General features: G+C 39.0%; 1 protein-coding gene across 1 annotated transcript in view; it reads left to right on the top strand.

Moving 5' to 3' along the window:
• The first annotated feature begins 5,030 nt into the window (after positions 1–5,030).
• The window catches only part of mcam.S (melanoma cell adhesion molecule S homeolog), a 35,890-nt gene continuing 16,826 nt past the window's right edge, over positions 5,031–24,094 (top strand). Inside the window, exons 1-3 of the mRNA XM_018242284.2 lie at positions 5,031–5,135; positions 17,832–17,953; positions 22,736–22,949. Coding sequence (XP_018097773.1) covers positions 5,090–5,135; positions 17,832–17,953; positions 22,736–22,949 — 382 coding nt within the window. The 5' untranslated portion in view covers positions 5,031–5,089. The remainder of the gene's footprint in view (positions 5,136–17,831; positions 17,954–22,735; positions 22,950–24,094) is intronic.

Genomic DNA, 24,094 nt, shown 5'->3' with positions numbered 1-24,094 from the left:
CCGATTCGGTCTGTCTGCAGCTTCTATTGGCCCGTGTATGGGCAGCTTTAGGCTAGGCAGATATACACCGGCTGTGCATCTGCCTCTTTACTGCTGCTCTGCTGTCATCTGAATACATTGCCTCAGGTGGAGGTAGACACAGCAGACTTCGGAGCAAAATGTTAAATCTTGCGTTTTAGCTCTGAAATCCACCATGGGGCAGATTTACTCGATTGTGAAAATTCGTCATCGACTGGTTCACAACCATCTCTACACTTTGCTAGGCGAAATTTCGCTCAGACAACGCTAATTCACTGGAATGCAGAGTTTCATTGTGGATGCCAAACACCCAGGTTCGGATTTGTGGAAAGGTCACCTAGGCATGGGCCTAGGGCAGCAGGATTTTAGGGGGGCGGCATGCTGTCCAACCACACCCACATTGGTTCAAAAACACTGAGGATGCGCAGGAGATACAATCTCCATGAAAATTTGCACAAATAAAGGGGAGGGGACAGGGGCGACGAACAGCAGTGGGCCTAGGGGCACCAGCTATGTAATCCGGGTCTGCGAATGCTGGTGACATTTCGCTAGCATTACTTCGGCAATGAGAGCAATTGAAAGCAAAGATGCAATAGCGTTCATTTTTGCCTAGCGCAAATTAACTAGAGGTCTTGCGCTCAGGTTAATTTGCATACAGCTTGAAATTTAAAGTTGAATGGACGTATATGTTGCAACAAATGCATTACATTACACAAGTCCAGGGAACCTTAAAAAATAAAATAGAGTTGTTATAATGCCCTACACATAAGTCCACTGTATACTTAATGTTCCATATGTTAGAAAATGTATGGGGAACCTGGTTACCCAAAAACAAAATTTTAAGGACTTTTGCAGGCTATCACTCTGAAAAAAGGAAAAGACACCAGCTTTTTCCACTAAAAAATATGATTTAAGTAACAGAACATTGAGGAAGATCTATGCACACCAGCGCCTGGTCTGAGCTGGCAAAGGGAAGTCTGCCAAGAGAGGTAACATTCAGTAAAATCTGCATTTCATTGAATTTGCAGAGTAATGTTTATTTGCCAGAGCGAATTGTCTCCTGGCGAAAGAGTGCGAATGGCCGCTAGCATCTGTCTCTTTTGCTAGTTAAGTGACGCCTCCACCCGTTAGTAAATTACCAATGTCCCTGCGGGCGGTAATTGACACTAGCGTTAGCCACTTCACCCTCAATTAAATCTGTCCCCATGTCTGTCAGCACCCAAGCAGAGGCGATATATTTTGGAGCAGGCACTTCGAGCAGCAGAGGAAAAGCGGATTCTCGGCCAGTGTTTTTCCGCAGGCCGAGATTTGCATCATCTGTCCATAGACTTACAGTCAAAGGTCTCTATCACATACACAGCACACACTTGGGCCAGATGAACCTCTAGGAGGTACCTGGAGAGAACTGGCGCAGACACACAGAGAGCACCCAGTACTTTCTTTGTGAAGAACAAGGTTGAAATCAAGGTATTTATAGGGGATGTTTACCTTCAAAACACTTTTTTTAGTTGTTATTTTCAGATTCAGGTTCACCATAAACAAATACTTTTTTGAATTGCTTTCCATCTCTTATTTTTTACTGTTTTCCCAAAATGTAAGTTGAAAGTTTAATGTTTGTGTCTCTAGAGTTTCAGTCTAGCAGCTCAGTAAATCAGGTGCAGATTCTGAACTGTTACAATTTGCTACATTTAGCTGATACATTTCTCAGCACCATCTGTGTAATATTAGCAACTATTGTATCAATTCTAACAGCTGCCTTTAATGAAAATCAGGGATTCTGGTCAGCAGGGACAAAAATAACAAATGTATCAATTAAATGTATCCATTTAGAACAGTTACAGAGTCGGCGACCCTCCCCAACATTAGAAAACCGGTCACAAATATAAAATCGAAAGTCTTTATTTCTGGTGAACTATCTTAAACCAACTGAACTGAAAAATGTGTTTGAAGGTGATCAACCCCTTTAACAACAATTTGTATACTGACAAACTAAACTGCAGTAGATGAGGGTGCTGTCTGCAAGGGTTTACAATGGAAATACATATATAGTATAGTAATGATTTCACCTTTTGTATGTACTTTAATACAGTGCAGGCCAAGTAGTAGTGAGTAGAGAAGTGATTCAGGCTCATTCTTTATTAACCTGTTCTCTTCATTATCATTAAAGTTGCAACAGCATAATGCTCTGTGGGCTTTTAAGACAATATTAATCCTTGGGACAGTCTTTTTTAATTCTTCAGAGTATTAATACATCCTTCCTATATACTCTGGGAAGGATCTGATATGTCATGTTTCAAGCACTTCCATAAATGATGGCACACCGTAAAAACAATGCAATTTCCTCTATGTGCATATTTGGTATGCCTGCACCTTGCCATGACCTTATGTCTACAAATAGTAGTATAAGAGTGACAAGACTCTTTTTTCCTTGTCTGCAGGTCTGATACTCATTTCAATCTGGTGGCATTACTAAAGAGATGCAGGGCTGCATGAGTGGGACACATAAGTGGAATAAAGTATATAGTACACTCAACTATGCTTTACAGGGAATATTGTATAATAAAATGAATATGGTTCATGTTTTATATATCAGTGATTATATCACAGTGTGATAAAAAGATGTGCCTGTGGGCAGTAGGTTGCCAAGGTGACACAGGGAGAAATTTGGAAAGTTGACACTTTGCATCACACTCGGATCCTGTTCTCAGCAACATGCAGAATGTTCCCAGGAATGTCTCTTTTGTTGACAGGTTGTATTCGGATGACAGGTTGCCCTCAAGAACTTTAAAGGGGAAGTTGGGAAGTTTAATTTCAGTCTGTCTAAATTTTTTTGGTCATTTTTTTTTTTTTGCCTTACTATAACAACTTTTTAAGGTGAACATTTATTTTAACTACCACACTAGGACACATTTTAATAAATACATCTAAACTAGTACAAAGGACAGAAAAAGGCTGTTCTCCAAATAACTGTAGTAGTGGAATGCATGCCAAAGGGGATGGGCTTGGGGCATTTCTTTGGCAACAGAATGTCATGCAACAGATTGTCAACTACAAATGCACTAACTTTCTCTAACAGTTGCCAGAGTCAATCTAAACAGTGTCATTTGTTATGGTTTGCTGTTGCTACGTCAAGTCACCAGTTATTAACCTAATAAAACAAGTAGAACAGTTCTGTTACCTTTCCAAAAAAGAAACACGGGAATATTATTTAATGAAAGGTGCAGAGCATAGATTGCACCACTGAAAGTGCAAGGCACAGGTTCATTATGAATGTAGCTCTAAAGGTGGTCATTCATGGACAGATCTGCTCATTTGGTGAGGTCACAAGACATGCATATATTAATTTGGCATCCCATGTGCTGAGTCAAATCAGGTTGATCCAGCTGTTACATAGTTACATAGTTAAATCAGGTTCAAAAAAGACAAAGTCCATCAAGTTCAACCCCTCCAAATGAAAACCCAGCATCCATACACACACCCCTCCGTACTCTCACATCAATGATATACACCCATATCTACACTAACTTTAGAGTTTAATACCACAATAACCTTTAATATTATGTCTGGCCAAGAATCATCCAAGCCACTGTTAAAGGCATTAACTGAATCAGCCATCACAACATCACCCGGCTGTGCATTCCACAACCTCACTGTCCTGACTGTGAAGAACCCCCTACGTTGCTTCAAATGAAAGTTCTTTTCTTCTAGTCTGAAGGGGTGGCCTCTGGTACGGTGATCCACTTTATGGGTAAAAAGGTCCCCTGCTATTTGTCTATAATGTCCTCTAATGTACGTGTAAAATGTAATCATGTTGCCTCGCAATCGCCTTTTTTCCAGAGAAAACAACCCCAACCTTGACAGTCTACCCTCATAATTTAAGTCTTCCACCCCCCTAACCAGTTTAGTTGCATGTCTCCAGCTCATTTATATCCCTCTTAAAGGAGAAGTAAACCCCTTATTAAAAAAACCCTACCCCTACCCTACATAGACTCCCCTCTCTCCTCCCCCCCCAGCCTAGCTGCTACCCCGGGCAAATGATCCTAACTTTTTACTTACCCCTCTGTGCCGATTCACGGCATCAGAGTTCACGGCAGCCATCTTCTTCTCTTCTGTTTCATTGGGAAGTAAGTTCCGTACGCAGTTGGAGCAGTCTTTGGGTTTTTGTCAACTGCGCATGCAAAGAAACTCACGAAAAGATCACAGCAAAGGTGATATGTAATATACTATGGTACAAAACTAAAAAACATAAATGGATAACATGTACAGGTATGTGATCCATTATGCAGAAACCCATTATACAAAAAGCTTTCAAAACATGGGAAGACCATCTCCCATAATGTCCATTAAAAACTAATAATTCAATCCATAGTTTACTTATTTTCTCTGTAATAATAAAACAGTACATTGTATTTGAGGGTAACTAAGCTGCATAAATAAATATCGGTGGCAACACTTTCCTACTCCTGTTCTGTTTTTGTGGGGGGAGCAGGTTGTACTTTTCAGTGTGTTTTAGAACAAATAACATATGGTGATCCAAATTATGGAAATATTATTTATCTCTAGGTCCCAAGCACTCTGTTTTTTAAATCCCATGTAAAACTATACAAGACACCTGGGCAAATCAAAGTACCAGAAGACAAAATGTAAGTGCTGTGATCCCAGACAGTTAACAATCTGCAACTGCAATTTTACAATCCTTTTTTGACCTTCATTACCCAGCTGTCCCCTTCTCCATTAGGTCAGGGTTGTTAAAGTTAGCTATAGTCTGTGTATTACTGGTTCCAGTAACCATCAGCAGCATAATTTGCATCTCAGTGACTTAATGATCTCATTTCACTGATCCCTATCTTCGATACACCATTAATACGCAACTTTAAACAACAGTCAGAGAAACAACGAAAGCAGGTTGTCTTAAAACAGCTTTCTAGTGCATCCAGGGTCTCCTCTGCCACCCCCACACCCCTCCTCGTCTCCCTCACACCCATAGCCCTCCCTCCCTCTTGACGTCAGCCTGCCTGCTCTCTCAGTCTTTTTCGAGCCTCTGCAGGGTGCTGTGTACAGTAGCAGGACCATGAATTCTCTCATACTGCTTTCCCTATGCCTGCTCAGCTGGAGAGGTAATGTGTATGCTTCTGTTTGGGAAGGGTGTTGCCATTATTTTTTATCAGTCATAACAACATTTGTATCTAGTCCTTACTATGCCTAGGACACATAATATTAACCTTTATCCTAGTTGGCAAGAATAGAGAAGATCTGTTTAAATACAGCATGTGTAACCCATTCAAACAATATTAATGAGTGACAAATGTTTTGGTATACAAGCTTATGGAACCCAATCTACGTGCCTGACACAATTCAGACCCTTCTTTGGGTGGGGAGGGGTTTGAAATGTATCAACAGGGGGATTGTCAAAATCAAAATGTTGTCTGTGAAATATTTGTAAATTTTATATATATTCGACTGTTCTGCTGGTGCATTAATTTTCCCAGAATTTTGCTGCTGTTTATGTATTGTAATTGGTTAGAACTGATACAGTCAAATGCTGGGGTCTTGTGTTTGATTCCAGTTTTTGCATTGAAAGTTTGTATGTTCTGTATCTGCATGGGTTTCCCATAAGAAAATCATACAGACAGGTTCAATAGTTAGACCATAGTATATAAGTGCATGGTTGGCAATTGTAAGTTCCATGTGAATGATAAACAATCTCTGCAAATCTCTCATTAAACACATTGGCGCTGTATAAATAAAGGATAAGAACAACTGGGTGCTGGTAGAAAGGGTGGTTACTGTGTGCTATGAATGAATCAGTTATTCTACATGTGCAGTTGTTACTTGATGTAATTCTGTACTGTAGAACATAATGTAGATGGGGAGCACATCACAGCAAGCAATAAAACAGCATGGGCTTATACGCTAGCACATTATACTGTATACATCTATATAATCAGATATGCACACAGAATTGGGGGCATATTTATCAAGGGTCGAATTACGAATTTGAAAAACTTCAAAATTCGAATTCAAAAAAACCAACCGAAATTAAGTCAAAGGTTTTTTTTTGTCTTAAAAGGTCCATTTTCGTTATCGTTCGAATGGAATACTAATCAAGAGTTTTCCGGAAAAAAAAAAAACGTAGATTTTTCAAAGTCCACCAATTGACTCCAAATCGGTTCTAGGAGGTCCCCCATAGGCTAAAACAGCAAATGGTCAGGTTTTAGATGGTGAATGGTCGAAGTTGAATTTTTAAAGTAACAGTACATGATAAATTTCGATATTCGAATTTTCACATTTTTTTCAAATTCGAATCAAATTTGTTAAAATAAAGGGAAGATGCAAAGCAAGGTTTCATGTGCTTTGCATCTTCCAACTGCAACTAAACCTGCACCTGTTTCATGTAGTCTGAATGTGTTTGTGTGTCATTAGGAAGTTACAATCTTTTACCTGCAGGAGCTATTTATTGATATATATATGAACACCTTCATAAAGGCTAATATGTTTAATGCCACAAGTAAATAAGGTGTAATTCTTTTGTTACGGGGACATTGTAACTTATCGGTGTCAAATAAAACAATGTAGCCTATATCTAGTCATCTACAAGTAGCGGCTACTAATCTTCCTGTGTGACTTCAGAGTGATTCTTGAGCAGGGTCTGGATTTTTTTTTTCCATACAACCTGTTGATTGTTTACATATGCAATCAGCATATAGAATGGTCGCATATATAGGTGTGTGACTGTATACATTTTATTGTAGATTGGTGGTAATTTTCACTGGATTATTTTTAAGGTCTGGGATGTGGTGCCAAGTACATAGCTGCCTCCCTCCTCCTTCTCTGCCCCTTGCCCCCTCTCTCTAACACACAGTAGGCAAATTGTTTGGTGTGTCTGGTTAGGATTCATATAAGGAAATCCCAAGAAATCTCCCGCTCCATTAGACAAAGGGTCCCACTGACCCTGTGAGCTTTTCTTCCACATACCGTCATTAACAACAAATTTTAGTGACGTCAATAACCATCCTACCCATTCCGGTGCCATTTATCATACCCGGAATTCCAGTGCCAATCCTAACCCTCCCTATCAAATTACACAGTGACCTCCCTTCATGGAGAGAATTCATCATAGGCCCATTATGAGGGCTCCCCATTCTCTGTTTTGTATACAAGAAATGGATCCATTTCCTTTCCAGCCTTCATGACTTCTAATCCAATTTAGCTATAATGACTCTGCGGGCTGAAATGTAGGCTCTTATGCTAGACATTTGTTACTCTAGTGCAAGTCGACGTATCTTATAACAGATCAGTCAGGCACCGATTAGGCTATTTTAACTATAGGACATGTACTAGGGAAAAACCCTTATTCTATAGCTCCAGTCCTGATGTGCCAGTGGTACTGTAGATCACTAAAGTAAACACAATTATATTAATTCCAGTAGTGTCAAGTGTATAATATAAGCCCTACTACTGAATGTACTGTAGTTGAGGCTTGGATTAACATATAGATCTTTCATTGTGGAATTTAAATGAAGTGATGTGAGCAATGACAATATAGATGTGCTGTTGCAGGCTGTCATATCTGTTGTTAGGTACATGGCCTTACTTAAATGTCTTGGCATGTGCAGGGTTACAACTACAGTATCTCTCTGTGTGGCACAGTTGCTGCTGCACCGATGGGACTAAAGTACAGACATTGTAAATGCTAAGTAGTGGCTCTGCATAACCATGTTTTATTTGGCGTGGTAATCATTCTGTTTCAGCCTTTTGCATAAAATGCTTTGCAAAAAGGTTTACTGCATCTTTTTTATTGTGAACCATCAAATAGCTGATGTGCATACGGTGTACTTGGAAGGATATAGTGAATGGTATTCCATAGGTGTTTCCTTGCCACAGATCTAGCTGCTCCATGGGTTGTGCTCAATTACGCTCAGTACAGGTACCAAATACATAGCACCCCAGTTTCTCTCTATCACTGGGTTGACTGCACCAAGTTTGCATGTAATATTCTAAAATATGCTGTACAATTGTCTTTGCTACTGGAGACCCAGGACAATAATAGCAGCAGGTACTGGTAGAGTTGCCACCTGGCCATGATGGTAAAATACCTGCCTGATCGGCAACCCTAGATGCTGGTGATTACCAAGGTGACACACAATGCACTTTGTTATATGTGCAGCGAGTGTGTGAGTTGTTATGGCAGGACTAGCTTGCATTTTTAATAATGTCTTCATTATTAAATGACGTCAGGAGTGCATTTTCTGCATGTAATTACCACCTTGTCACTGCTGCATTGTGAACTTCCCCAGTGTTTAATATTCTCCAAATGTCTGGTAATTGAAAGGTTTTTCTGGTGAGTATTGTGAGCCTGGTGTGAGTTATAGCTGAGCCACAAAGACAGAGGGGATGATGCATATACAGGGATGGAACCATAATCCATAATTTGGATCTCCATATTTTAAGTCTACTAAAAAGTAATTTAAACATGAAATGGACACAGAAGATTTGTATTACTGCCAATAAGATTTAATGATATCTTAGTTATGACCAAGTACAAGGTATTATTATTACAGAGTAATTTTATTATTTGATTGAAATGGAATCTGTGGGAGAGGACCTTCCCAAAAGTCAGAGCTTTCTGGATAACGTGTTTCCAAATAACAGATCCTATATCTGTACCAGGATTAAAGGGTGTAGTTACTTTATTGTCTGTATTAAATAGGGATTTGCTTGGCAGCTGGCTCTGCTATAGCTTATTAGTGATTATAATCACAGGGATCATTGTAGGTCACTTCCTGCTGGTGGCAATAGGAAGCCTAAGATGTAGTACCCAGTCTGCATTTGCTGCCAAAAAATGAGTTAGCTTGCTTAAAGCAACATTTGTTGGCAGAAGGCTACTCAAGGCTACTTCCTATTGCTTTCAGTGATGATGTTTAAGGTTGATATCCATTATCCAGTACTGATCAAAATGAATGACCCTAAAATTCACTTTGGTAAGCATTTTAATCAAATGTCGAATTTGTGTGAGTTTTTTTTTTAAACACTAATAAATTTGAATCTACTCAAAATTTGATTGAAAAAAAAAAAGAATATGTAAAACAAATTTTACAGACTCAAAAAAGTTTTTAAAGGGCCAAGGTGTGCTAAATCTCCAAAGTCTAATTTAAATTCGAATCGAGTTTGGATTATTCACAATTCGAATTTGACAGTTTTGACCATAAAAAAAATTCTAATATTAATTTTTAATTTCAACCCTTAAAGGGGTTGTTCACCTTCAAACATCTAGTTGTTTTCAGATTGTTGACCAGAAATAACAACTTTTTCCAATTACTTTCTATTTTCTATGTGTCACTGTTTTTCTAATATTAAAGTGTAATGTGTCATTTTTCAACTTCTAAAGCAGCTCTGGGGGGGTCGCCGACCCTGTAAACTGTTCTAAATGGATACATTTAGTTGATACATTTCTTATCTTATCGTTTAGTTGATACATGTCTTATCAGAATCTCTGGGTTTCATTACAGGCAGCTGTTAGAATTGATACAATAGTTGCTAATACTCCAGAGATGCTGAGTTGCCAGACTGAGATATGCATTCAAGCCTGCGGGAAGGCAATTCAGTAAGATTAGTCGCCCCGAAGAAGAGGATATTTGTCGCCAGGTGACTAATCTCCCCGAATCTGCCCTTAGTCCCCAAGAGACCTGCTTATCTTAAATTGTTACAATTGGTTTTTTGCTTATCTTAAATTGTTACAAAAGTATCTAAGTGCACCTCATATTCTGGGCTCTCTGACAAAAGCCAATTAAATTTTAGAGACTGTGTATTTTTTTTGTTCAGTGCAAGAGATCAAAGAGAAAGCCTGGACATTTCAGTAATAATCCGGGATTGAGGTCTGATCTGTCAAAATCGGGACTGTCCCCTGAAAAACGGGACAGTTGGGAGGTGTGTGTGTATAATGCCTTAAACCTTAGAAAACCAGAGAGTTTTCTAAGCGGTTCATTACTGCAGTATATTTCCTTAAAAAACACAGGATCTGTTCCATTGTACAGTATATTAAACATGCATAAGTTCATGCCCTGTGCTTCTCCGTTAATTGCTTTCTTCTCCCCTGTCTTATTTTAGCAGACTTCTTTATTTTTTTTGCTAGGTTGACATCACCCTGTAAATCTGCTGCATATGTCTGTAGAGCTAAGAAATACTTAATAAGTGTTCTTTTAGTGCCTAGAAATGCAGTTGCTACACGTCCCTCCCCCACACCAGGACTTTTAACACTACACCCCACCTTCCCACAGCAAATGTGCTATATACTCCAAAACACTGGGCTGCACTTTTATACACAAAGAGGCTCTTATCCTACTTTTACACACAAACATTGACATTGCTCTCTACATGGAGAACTCTCCAGTGCTCCTGCCAAACATCACAGTTCTTATATTTCACCTGTCTGTAAGTAACAGATACACCCAACACCACACTGCAATAACTCTCAACACGGAAGACCTTTATATTGCTTATACTGATTTAAAAGTGTCATGTATAATCGCAAGAGCACTATTTTGGACACAAACCTTAGGACACAAACAATGATGCGGGTGTGAAATGCATCAGTGGGCTGTGCCATTAGCTAAAAATATACCCACACCGAGTGAATTACATTAGAGTCCTGCAGCGGGTGGGTTACACACAAAAAAGCAATCAACCTGTGGGTTGCGAGTAGTAGTTTCCAATGGGGATTGGCAGGTTTGCAGGTCGCTTTTTGGGTTGTGGATCTTATTTATAACAAGTTTTACTCCTTTACATATTTTTAAAACATTTGCACATGCCCAATTCTTATGATGTCACTTCCAGTTAGTAGCAACAGCACTTCCTGCTTAATGGTGGTCATCGGGTCTCGGATCAGGTTGAGGATAGTACAATTTCAGGCCAGGTAGGGTAGCAGGTCCAAGCAGGTAAAAATGTGGGTTGTGCATCCGGGTCAAGTCTAGATTTCAAAAATTGGTTCCACACAGAACTCTAAATTAGATGGTAATGCAATTATTATGTTAACACACTGCAAATGAAACCATTCCAACATATGAAGAAATAAATAACACATGTTGCAACTTGTTTGTGATTTACCAAAACAGATGGTAACGTGTGTCCAATATTGGCTCATTGTGTGCAAATTGTGCCAGCAATTAGACTGGAATTCTGGGGTAACCGCTCCATTATGATTTCCTTCTGACAATGTCACTTTGCACAATGCTCTGCTTCTGGCAAAAACTGTTAGGACTTCCCTTATTTGAAACATTTGAATCTGTGTCACAATGGACGTAACAATCATTTTGACGCGCGACAATTTTTTCTTTGACGTGCTGAATTTTTCTTCAGCGAATTGTCCCCTCAGTTTCACTAGTTACTTTGCTTGTGGCAAAACACAGAAATTCACTGCAAATTAGTGTTTGTCGAGTTTATTCGCCCATCACTAATGAACAGGGATCATAGAAGATCTGTAAGAAGAGCCAAAAAAGCTCCCTATATACAGTAAAAGATAATATTTATTTCTGGCTGAAAGTAAGATTGGCCCCATATATTATTCATTATTGCCTACAAGATTGGAGGGCTTTTTTAGTTATGCTATATGTATCCTTTAATACCAGGGCCCTAATTGCCATATATGCCTGTAGCGTGGGAGCTTTACGTGGGCAAACCTCTGGTCCCTAGATGGTCAAATTACATGATAAATTGCCCTGGTCTAATGCTAGATACTTACCCCTAAATTAGGTGTCAGAACTGAAGGGTGGTGCCTGGCTGTTTTGAGATCGGTGCTTGTACAGAACCACAGAGCTATATGTATGTGTGACAATCGCTGAGGGAAGTGAGTTGAGTAAGAAAAAAAATATTTCATTATACAGCTGTTGAAGCACATTAGTGGGAAACAAGTGACACTATTACTATAAAAGTCAAAAGGCACCGCTCAATACTCACGATCCAGTAGCTGCTCGGCTATAGTGTCCCGGTGCTCAGTCCACAGCGTCCCTCACTGTCCACATCAATTCAACAACCAAAAAAGGAGAAAGGACGGCACTCTGGATAGAAAGGCAGAATTATTGCAAGCTCCTGCGGATCGCAGTCACCTTATGAGTTTAGTCATCAAAGGGATTTATTCCCGAAACGCATAAGGTGACTGCGATGCACAGGAGCCTGCAATAATTCTGCCTTTCTATCCTGAATACCGTCCTTTCTCCTTTTTTAGTTGTTGAATTGACAATATTAATTGACACTATTAACATGTGGACTCCCTGAATTTACCAGGGAGTTACTTGGCTTTGTACCCCATACCCTGGTCTTCCATTACCATATTCCATATATCATTCCCCAATTTTTCCAGTTTCTCAGTTAAAGTCAATGTGCACAATAAGGGCCAGATTTATCGAGGTGAATTTTCGAATGAAAAAAAATCAAATTTCAAGCTATTTTTTGTGTACTTCAACTAGGGAATAGTCCAAATTCGATTTTGAATTTGAAAAAAACTTCGACTTCGACCATTCGCCATCTAAAACCTGCCGAAGTGCTGTTTTAGCATATGGGGGACCTCTTAGAACCTATTTGGAGTCAATTGGTGGACTTTGAGAATTCAATGTTTTTTGGGGGAAAAACTTTGAATCGAATTCGATCGAATGCGCTATTCCTTTGATAGTACGATTCGAATTCGGCCAAATACGGACCTCTTCGACCCAAAAAAGCCTTCGACTTCACTTCAGTTGGTCTTTTTGAATTTCGAAGTATTTTCAATTTGAAATTCAACCCATGATAAATATGCCCCTCAGTATCTAGTAATGTCAGATGAGCTTGTGCACATGCGCAGTTCGCATTCAGTAGCTTCGCAAGAGAGCATTCACATACGTAATAATGACAGGCCTTATGCAATCACCCCCGTCCACTGCCTTGCAAATTACTGGGGATGACGTGTCTAGTTCCATATTTAATACATGCAGTAATGACTTTGGGTGCTTACCTGTGAGCAGAAAATATTTAATACCAGAATATGAACATATTATTAAATAGAAACATTAACATACAAACAATAGGAACCGTGTATAAAACTATGATTACAAAGTTAATTTCTAGATAAACATTCCTTTTAATAACTTTGAAGAACGACTCCAGAGTAACAGTGTTTACTTCCTGTGCAACTATTTGGATTGAGTCCTAGATCTTACTATGGCTAAAAACAGCTTCACATGCTTTTTCCCATAACAATTTAATAGCTTCCAAGCCAGCTCTATCCAATTATGTTGGTGCCATAGACTTGCTTTCCAAGGAATGTTTACTGCATGTTAAGGTCTGGATGTCACGACTCTTCTAGAGCAGGAGGGTCAAATACAACCCTTCAGCAATCAAATGGTCAGCCAAATCCAGGTTAGTAAGAAGCTGGATAACTGAGATAAGCAATGTTTTATCAGAGATTTAGCTGGCGAGGGAATCTTGTTTATTTTCACACATACACTCAATTAAATAAGTATAGTAATTATGGTAAACCACTTTCCATAAAAACAAGGCAGAGGCCTTTACTCTGAGAATTTGCTCACAACAGCACTGAAATATATTGGATAAGAACTGTGGGAATTATTACTTGTTTGGCATAAAAAGTTAAATCAAGTGGCTAAGGGCAATGAGAGAAATTGCCAGAAATGCCTCCTATCAGAAATAAAGAATGCCCCATGTATAACATGAATCTGAGGGTACTGAGTGCTCATTGTCAGCAATCTAGGGGCCCTGCTTCTCAATATATATATAGTGTGATGGGTTTTTTTTCCATAAAATATTTGTTTGGTAAATATTTCTGCAGCTTATTCAGGGAATGTTAAAAGGGGAAGAAAAATCAATGGTGGAATCAACACCCACCCCAAAACTATTAAAATCTTGCTTTCCCTACTATATGAGTTTATGTATTTGCCATAAATGAGTGAAATGTACATAATGCATGATTAGAGCCTAACGACCTTGACTGCATTATTTAAATGTTCTTGCATCATGTCTTATATTCACATTCATGGAAATCATATAAGGGAATCATCAATACTCTAAACTGTAGACGATAACTCTTAAAACCTTTTTATAATTGTTGTTCTTACCGTTGTTTATTTATTAGTGACTTCCTCAACTTAATCTTTTTTATTTTTTTTGCTGACACACTCTTTCTATGAGTCACAGACACATTTCACCTGCTCGGATTGGTTGATGCCAGTCAGCCAGGGGTATTTCTGGGCCTGTTATGCCCCTTTTGAGACAACCAGGTGCCCATATGCCTTTCCCATGCCAAAAAACTGAAAATTGAAATTATGCTCTTGAAGTTACCAGGGGCAATAGATTGTCACCCTATCTCATATTAAAAATGCCCCTAAAGTCAGCAACTGTCAATGGCATAGTAACAGTAAGAAATGTATAATTAAATGTATAACAATGTAAAATAATTTTTTTTTGTAAAAAAAATGTGTGCACCCATATACACATATATCCATTACACCCAAACTTGATGCATCCCTCTCCCAATATAATTCACACCACTCTCCCATACTACCACTCATCTTTTATTTCCCCTTGAAGATTGCATGGCGACTCACAAATAATATAAGGATTTTCTGTCCTAACCTTTTAAACTGTGATTTGGGGCATAAATGATTGTGAGGAGGGGGGTTCCCTGTCAACGGTTCCTGTGTGCAAGTGAAACATCTTGTCATTAAGCCTTGCAGCAGCTGGATGGATTCCGAAGGACCACTGAATACAGACTTCCATTATACAAGAAAATTTAGGAGGGGGAGATAGAGAGAAGCTGACAAAAAGGGAGGGGAAGGAAAAGGAAGAGTTGGATAGAGAGAAATGAGTTTAAAGGGAAGGTAGAGAATGGGGGGGTGGCTGGTAAAGTAGGGAGGTTGGATTCCTATTACATGAATCCTGAATATCTATTGTGTATTCCTGCTACCTGTTACAATTCTACAATATTCAGCTGACAGGGATATCTCTGGTTTAGCAAGTTAAAACTACTATGGTAAAATGATTTAGGAGAGAACAAACCAAAGCTGGAAGAGCAAAATCTGACTGTGAGCAATAGAGAATTGTTAGAGAAAAAGCACAAGCTAAGAATCTATACCCCTTTATTCTCCCCCCCCCCCCCCACTGTATCCCATCTTGCTTTCTCATATTACACCCCAATAAGCCCTCTGATTCCTTACCTCTCCTGACCCCACAGCATACAGCTCTTACAATGCCTCCAAATGCTTCCCCACAAATCTATACAGAAATGTGGCTGCAGCATGTTTCTCTCTGTGCATCTATATTGCTTATTTTTATATTGTTGTGCATCTTTATTGCTTATTTTTTTATTGCTGTGCACCTTTATTGCTTTATTGTTTTATGGTTGTGCACCTTTATTGCTTATTTTTTTATTGTTAGTGTTTGGGGAGTTGAAATATATGTTGCTAAAAATCAGGTGAACCCTGTAATTGGTGCACATTTACCCTCAGTCATGTTCTGAAAATAACCTGTTTTTGCTCCATCAGAAGATATTCAGTTAATAAACAACCTGTAGTCTATATTGTTATTCTAGAGAGTTTTTTTATAAAAAATATAATATCATTATTAAATATTATATCATTATTAAATATAATATCATTATTAAAATAAGACACAGCAATCTTTGTTCTGAATGACTGGAGCCTTTAGGTGAGCTACATATGAAGGGAAATACATTATCATGAAACAGTTTCATGAATATTTTCAGATAATACTTTTTGCATTTGGGGATTATGGAAATTGTGGGATAACTGCAAAAACACATAGGGAGAATCACCTGCTAGAGTCAAGCATTTAAACCCACAGCCAAGACCTGTCATTAAAGGAACAGTAACACCAAAAAGTGTTCTAAAGCAATGAAAATATGATATACTGTTGTGCTGCACTGGAAAGGTTGTGTGTTTACTTCAGAAACATGACTGCTGTGTAGCCATAGGGGAGACATTCAAGCAGAGAATACACAGTAGATAGCAGATAAGTTCTGAAGAATCCCATTGTATACTACAGAGCTTATCTGTTATCTGCTGTGTATGCTGTGCCTTTTCTCCTTTTTCAGCTTTAAATGGCTGCCCCAATGGTTACACAGCAGCTTATTTATATAAACTATAGTAGTGTTTCTGAAGCAAGCACACCAGTTTTACCAGTGCAGAACAACAGTATATTATATTGTCACTACTTTAAAACACTTTCACTTTCTAGAAGTCACAACTCCTTTGTGTCTCTCTCTTCACTCACACATTCCTGTTGCCCCTGCTAAGCAATTCTGATCCGCCAGGGTTGGAGTTAGATGAGACAGCAGAAGCATGTGCATAGGGTGCTAACACCCACCACCATTGTACCTGAGGCATGTGCCTCTTCTGTCTACCCCTAGTTCTGGCCCTAAGGTTGGGTTTAACTTTGCTTTTGGTCTAAAGTTCATTTGGACCAAGAGCAACAGCTCAGCGGGATTACCATATGATTTAGGTGAACATCTTTGTAGTGCTCCTCTTTTAGGAAGCCATCAAGGGTCTGGGGTGTCCAGACAGTTTTATATACTGGTCAGTATAATATTGTTTTGTATAAGCAATTCATGTAAAAGCTTTTTTGTACTCTACTGCTCAGGGACTGGACAGACAAAGCATTTCTGTAACCTGTAAATATTCTTAGATAGCCACCTGTCTGGGGAAGGAGATTTCAACACTATTGATGAGTGTGTAAGGGAAATAACCAACTGAAATCCCCTCACATTAAAGACGATCCAAACTTTTCTTGGTGCAAACACTCCAACTTTTATTTCTTCTGATTTCTCACACTCAGGCAAAATTACATGCAAACAGGCATTCACTCTTTCACAGAATACTCCCACTTACGTCACTTACTTTCCTTCTTCCCAAAGGGATCCACCCGGAATACTGGAGAAGGGCATTCACAAACAGCTCCAGTCTATCTGCTTCAGCAATCCGGTATTCTCACAGCACCCCTTTGCCACTCTCACAGACTCACCCACTTCAGCAATCCAGTGCCCCGTCAGCACCCCTTTGCTATTCCAGTTGGGCTTCTTTGCTGGCAGCTTCCTGACCTTCTCTTCTCCTATTCTAACTTCTAGAATTCCTAACTCATGGGGTATCCACGGGGGCACTATCCCCTCTAACTTCCTCGTTGGGGCATTGAGCGGCCCTTACTAAATTTCCTGTCTCACGCACCTATTGCCTGCTCAACTTAAATCTTACTACCTTAGCCTATCACTATGGTCTGTCTTTTATCCTTACCGGGCCTCTTCTATCCGGATCTTTTCCTGTGACAGTTCTTTCCCATCACCAGACCCTTAACCCTGGGTGTGGCTCCCTTTTTTTACCCCTAGGAAGAAACCAACTCCCTCTAGTGGTATGGGAAATAATTACACTTGTACTTTTGTTACACTTGCCTGCCATCACACCTTCTTACAAGTGTGCCCCATTGTCCCCAGGTCCCTGGCGACCGATTCTGCGCCTTCTTCCTCTATAGTTATGACAGTGATTATGGTCTGCTCTGGGTTTTGTACGTTAATCCAGACATTTCAGGCTTTTCCTCCAATTTCACAAACAAATCTGACTTTTTCGGGTGTCAAAAAAATTAAGATTTTTTCATTGATAAATAAGATTTTTTTTATGATAAATAAGGGTAAATCGTGGATTCTAGTTCGATTTTGATATAACCCCTAAGTGTGTCTGCCTCTGTTGCAGTTTCTTGACGATGTCTGTCCATATGTGATTACTTGTGCCTGTGTTTATAAATAAGATGTTACCTTTTTACAGGTTCTTGGGGGCAGCTGGACGTTGCACAGCAGATGAAGGCACAAGTGGGTGAAACCATTAATTTAAACTGCAATTCATACAAGGATGGAGAATCTAACAACAAAACTCTGGAGTGGCTCAGTGTAAGTACTTATTGTATAGACTGTAAGTATATTAGTATATACACTAATCCAGAAATCACATTTCTACAGATGTAGCATTAATTATGACCAGTTAGCTACACAGTTGGATGTTATTCCAATATGGTAAATGAAACTGCCAGAGAATGGCATCCATTGTTTCTAAAACAGCTGCAATTATTTCAGCATTTATAGCAGATGTATACATTCCTTTTAATGTCTGTGGCCAGTGTAGAATGCTGCTCAACGAGGTTCAGAGCCTTAAAGGGGAAAGGACCTGAATAGAAAGAGGACTAGCAAAAAGTAGGAATAACAATAAATATGTAGCTTTACAGATAATTTGTTATTAGATGGGGTCAGTGATCCCATGTGAAAGCTGGAACGAGTCAGAAAAAAAGGCAAATAATTAAAGGGACACTGTCATGGGAAAAAAATTTTTTCATAATGAATCAGTTAATAGTGCTGCTCCAGCAGATTTCTGCACTGAAATCCATTTCTCAAAAGAGCAAACAGATTTTTTTATATTCAATCACTCTTTACTGCTGTACTGCAAGTTGGAGTGATATCACCCCCTCCCTTCCCCCCCCAGCAGCCAAACAAAAGAACAATGGGAAGGTAACCAGATAGCAGCTCTCTAACACAAGATAACAGCTGCCTGGTAGATCTAAGAACAATACTCAATAGTAAAAACCCATGTTTCACTGAGACACATTCAGTTACATTGAGAAGGAAAAACAGCAGCCTGCCAGAAAGCATTTCTCTACTAGGGGCAAATTCACTAAGCGCCGAAGCGCCGAACACTAGCGTTAATTCGCTAGCGTTTGGCATTTTCGTTACTGCGCAAATTCACTAACGAACGCTGGCGTAGTTTCGCTAGTGTTACTTCGCACCCTTACGCCTGGCGAATTTTCGCTAGCGACGTAACTACGCAAATTCACTAACTTGCGCAGTGTACTGAACGCTACCTTTTACGCTAGACTTCCTTCGCCACCTCAGACCTGGCGAAGCGCAATAGAGTAGATAGGGATTGTTTGAAAAAAAGTCAAAAATTTTTCTAAGTCCCCCCTACATTTCCTGACTCATGGCAACTTACCTAGACAGTGGGCACATGTGTAGGGCAAAATAAAATTTTTATTTGCTGATTTGAAGGTTTTCTAGGCATTTGTAGTGCTGATACGTATTCCTCCATTGAAATTTGAATTTCGCGCCGTATGCAAATGAGCCTTCGCTGGCGTAACTTCACTTTACATAGCGAATCAACGCTAGCGCAACTTCGCAACCTTACGCTACCCCTGTGCGCAACTTAGGATTTTAGTGAATTTGCGGGGCGCTGGCGAAACTACGCCTGGCGAAGTGCGACGAAGTTGCGCCTGGCGCAACTTCGCATCTTAGTGAATTTGCCCCCTAAAGTGCAGGCACAAGTCACATGACCAGGGGCAGCTGGGAAATTGACAAAATGTCTAGCCCCATGTCAGATTTCAAAATTGAATTTAAAAAAATCTGTTTGCTCTTTTGAGAAATGAATTTCAGTGCAGAGTTCTGCTGGAGTAGCACTATTAACTGATGCGTTTTGAAGAAAACATATTTTCAGATGACAGGATCCCTTTAAAGAACTATAAAATAAACAATGAAAACCAATTGAAAAGTTTCTTAAAATTGGCCATTCTATAACATACTAAAAGTTAACTTAAAGGTGAACCATTGGTGAATATTTGGCTGACTGATGTCAGTTACTACTTTACTATCTAGCACTACCATATTTGGGAATCAGGAAAACAGGAATCACTGGGCCCCATACTACTGAGTTAATAGGCTTTCAATTATTAACCCATTGGTAACCTGGGAGGAGGTCCTTCCCAACAAGTACAATGGGACCTCAAAAAAAAAGAAGGACATGCCATGCCCATTACTCCAAACCCTCCTGGAACTCACCCAAACCTCAGCTAATTCCCCCATATCACACAGTACATCTACTATACATGTAGGCAACTGCCTTGGTGAGTCCTAGTAAATGTTTTTAGTTTGATTTGCAAAACCATGTATTATTATGCATGAGCTAATTATGGGCTATACTAAATCAGCTAACTTTTAGCAAAACAACTCAGGCATACTAGAAATTTACCCTAGCACTGGTGCTTTTGGTAAGTTAGAATGTTGTGTTGCATAATACAGTAATGAAGACTGCTGAGTTCTTAGGTCAAATAAGTGTTGCCCTTTAGTAGCTGAAGCCATCTCTCTCTCGTCATTCTTTGACAGACTGTTGTTAGCTTAGGCTGTAAGACAGCTCGTGCTCCAGGCTTCTAATTTGTGAGTATTATGCCAAACTGTAGCACTAATGCATCTAAAAAGCAAATTTACAGGAGATTCTGACAAGGGCTGGGACTCAGAGACATTTTAGGATCTTGCTCTGTGCCTTCAAGCCAAATATTTACATCCATTTTTTATATAATGAAGCATTTCCTGGAATATGGATTGATTGCTAAAGGGGGGTTTGAATGAAAATTTATATCCTTTCAGCCTCTGCTTTAGGTTTTATCTGTGCTTCTTCCTTCTATTGAAAATATATTATTTAAAATTCTGAGCTGAGGCCTCTGTATATTGAGGGTCCTTGGGTGCAAAGATAATTTCTGATAGAATTTAAAATAAATGCAGGGCTTAAACATGCCACCTGAAAATGATATCTATAGGTGGGTTTTCATTAAGGCTTGGAGAGGCTAAACCTCCCCATACCCGTTTGATTAAAATATTAAAAAAAAAAAAAACAAAACAAACTAAAATCCTCTGTTTCACCAATGTTTCTATTTGAGCTTGTCTTGGGGGAGGGACAGGGGGTGCTGCTGACTAGTGTCTTTAAACACTAAAAAAATGACCTACCTGGTGACTCCAGTGATGTCATCATCAAGATTTGCACTGAAAATCCCGTGAGATTTCAGATGGGAAAGTTTAAAGGAACATTAACATCAACTTACACACCTCTGTCATTTTCAGCCAACATCTACCTGGATAGTTCAATGGAACCATTGTGATTGGATATTGGTGACTGTTTACTTAAGGGGTCAAAGACCTTGTATCCTTAATTGCCTACCAAATAATTATGCCATTCCTTCTTACTGGAGTGCTGCCTTCATTTGTATCACAGCTTAAACTGCAGCAAACATGACTTTATTGTATTTACCCATTCTTCCTTTTTTCAATCTCATCTACAGTTATATTGCTTTACTTTAAAATGCAGTAAAAAAAACAGCTACTGTTTTTGCAAAATATCTCTGCATTATACTTTCTGCATGTCTCATAAATGACACAGTTAGCATATCCCTTATGTTTTACGTGAAAGTATATCAATAAACATAATTTAATGTTAAACAGCCCAATCATAAGCCCTGATTTCCAGTAATGTGGATAACCTGAACACTTTCTATAATAATATAGAATATTATATGTATTAATATATAAGAGAGTGCTATGAATATTATTTTCAAAATAGTCTTGGCTTTGTCTATGGCAAGTGGAAAATTATTTAGTACTTCACCATGCAGTCTGTGGGAGCATCAGTGAGTAGCTCTTAAATCAGCCCATGTATGGGACTAGGGTTGCCACCTGTCTGGTTTTGACCCAGACAGCCCCGTATTTTGAAAAGCTGCCCGGGTCAAAACTTTCTGCCCGGTTTTCCAAATAAGGAAAACCGGGCAGGATTCCCTTGATTGACACGGCGATCGGCCAATCGCCGATAGTTGTGCCATAGCCCCACCCCCTGATGTCACAACCACTCCCACATACATTGCGGCCCCGCCCACTGATGTCACGGCCCTGCCCGGTCTCAGCCGTATGAAAAGGAGGCAACCCTATATGGGACAGATTGTAGTGCATTTTAGACAAAAAAACACCCTGTGTGCTCAGACAGGTGAATTACAACTTTTGCCAGTGTTTATAATATGGGACTGAATCAGCTGTTTCTCTGCCAGTGGAAAATTGTTGGTGAAGAAGTGGTTGAAATAACATTAGACTTAGCATACCCAAACAAAAAAATCACCCTCTGCCTATAATGCTATAGTAATTAATGGACATTTAACCCTGCATGTGGCTCAAATGATCGTTACCATGGGGTGCATTGTATTATTGTGTGCTGCCTTGATTTTGTTATAATCCACCCTGGATATAATAGTGGATAATCAGCCCGCTATGAAATAAAATGGAGCATCTGTGGATTTTTCTACATCTCATAATGAAGTGTAAATTTCCCTAAAAATCATAATTCAGAAAGTACTTAGTGCCTAATAGTTTTTTTTTTTCCAACATATCTTTGCAAAACCTAATAAACTGTCCTTTAAGTTAATCTTTGTATCTTCAATATACACTGAAAACAAAAACTACCTTGCAGGCTATTTAGCAAGCTACCTACTTCTCATATTTCTCCTACAATTCAACAGCTACCTGGTGCCTAGACACAAAAGTAGAGCATTGTTTTCTTTTATGGGAACATTGGAGTTCACATTCTAGCTGCAATATCCCAAAATTGCTGTTGGGCGTCATCTACAGCTCCATCTGATGAACTGCCAATTCCCCGTTCCAGTCTGAAACCAACACATTTTGCAGGCCTTTAACAACCCACTGAATAACATTTTTTTAAATGTATCTTATAAGTAAAATACTTATGCCTGAACTCAATGTGTAATAATATATAAAGTAATACAGGTTTGGGAAAAAATTATTTGTATTAGCAGTTCTGCTGTGAATCGACTGAAGAATTACCCCTTTGGATGAAAAGTTTTATTTCTTTGCCTCTAGATGCAAAAAAAAGCAGAGAAGGTTATTTATCACAGGGGTCCAGATGGGGTCTCTGTGAAGGATCCTGAGCTGGGGCAGCGAATGAGCGTGGACGAACATTTCAGACTAGAGATAACAAATATCCGTGTCCAAGATGAAATGAAGTTTATTTGCAAAGCGGAAGAGCCCAGCACCAAAGAAATATGGGAAAACACTGTACAGTTACTCGTTTTTAGTGAGTATGGAATATGATGAGAGGAAGATGAAGCTTGAAAGAAAACTTAGTGTATAGCTTTGTATTCGGATTTGAAATATTTTATTTGGTTTTCACAATAAACCATAAAAATCAATATGATAACAAATAGTATGCAGAATAAGAAGATTAATACAATGACATATTATACAGAATGTATAACTTACAATGAAGTAATATGTAAAATAAAATAGAAACTAACAAGAACTAACTATCACTAACTAAGCCAGCTTTGTATTTGGGTGCAGGCAGGTCTCTCCATTCTGAAGTGCAAAGATTTAGGGGATTATTTATCAAAATCTGGGGAAAACCACAATTTTTTTGTAGAAAGAAAAAACGTAATTTTTTTAGTCATTTATTAAACCCCGATGGTGTTAAAAGTCCAAATAAATAATTACTCCAACTCAGACCTGCTCTGTTCATGTAGAAGTCAATGGCAGATGTCCGGAAGATATCCTGATTTGTGCTTTGGTATTCAGCATCAAATTGGAAAAAGTCTCGGTATGCGGGCGTCAAATGCGTAGATTCGGCTTTTTTTTAACGATCTTATTGTAACTTTTCCCGCACGAGAATTGATAGAGAAAATTTAATTATAAACAGGAGGAAAAAGTCCATACAGATTGGGTCGGAGTGGCTTTCCAAAAATAGTGAGATAAATTCGGATTTTCATAAATAACCCCCTTAGAAACGTGCAGGAGAGGACCCAGGCTTAAAAAAACATGGTGCTCCCATTTTTTTTGCACTTTTTACCCTGCCCTGTGCTTTATAAAATAGCCTATAAAATAGGGGGCATTATGTGGTATCTAAATTTTAACTCAACAGGGTGTGGCTTGGTTTAGGAATTTATTTTCCAGTATGCTTTTGCTAGTAAAGTATTGGTATGGGATCTGTTATCTGCAAACCCATTATCCAGAATGCAAAAGGATGGAAAGGCAGCACTCCGGTAAAAAGAAGAAGGTAGTTTATTGAAACAGGTCACAAACCAACATCACCTGACGCGTTTCAGGAGCATAGGCTTAATTATCCAGAATGCTCCAAATTGCCCTCTCTCATATCTTTAGTAATAAAACAGTACCTTGTAATTGATCCCAAGTAAGATATAATTAGTCCTTATTGGAAGTAAAACC

The sequence above is a fragment of the Xenopus laevis genome, chromosome 7S, assembly GCF_017654675.1.
Source record: "Xenopus laevis strain J_2021 chromosome 7S, Xenopus_laevis_v10.1, whole genome shotgun sequence".
Lineage (NCBI taxonomy): Eukaryota > Metazoa > Chordata > Amphibia > Anura > Pipidae > Xenopus > Xenopus laevis.
This window is presented reverse-complemented; position numbering and strand designations above follow the sequence as displayed.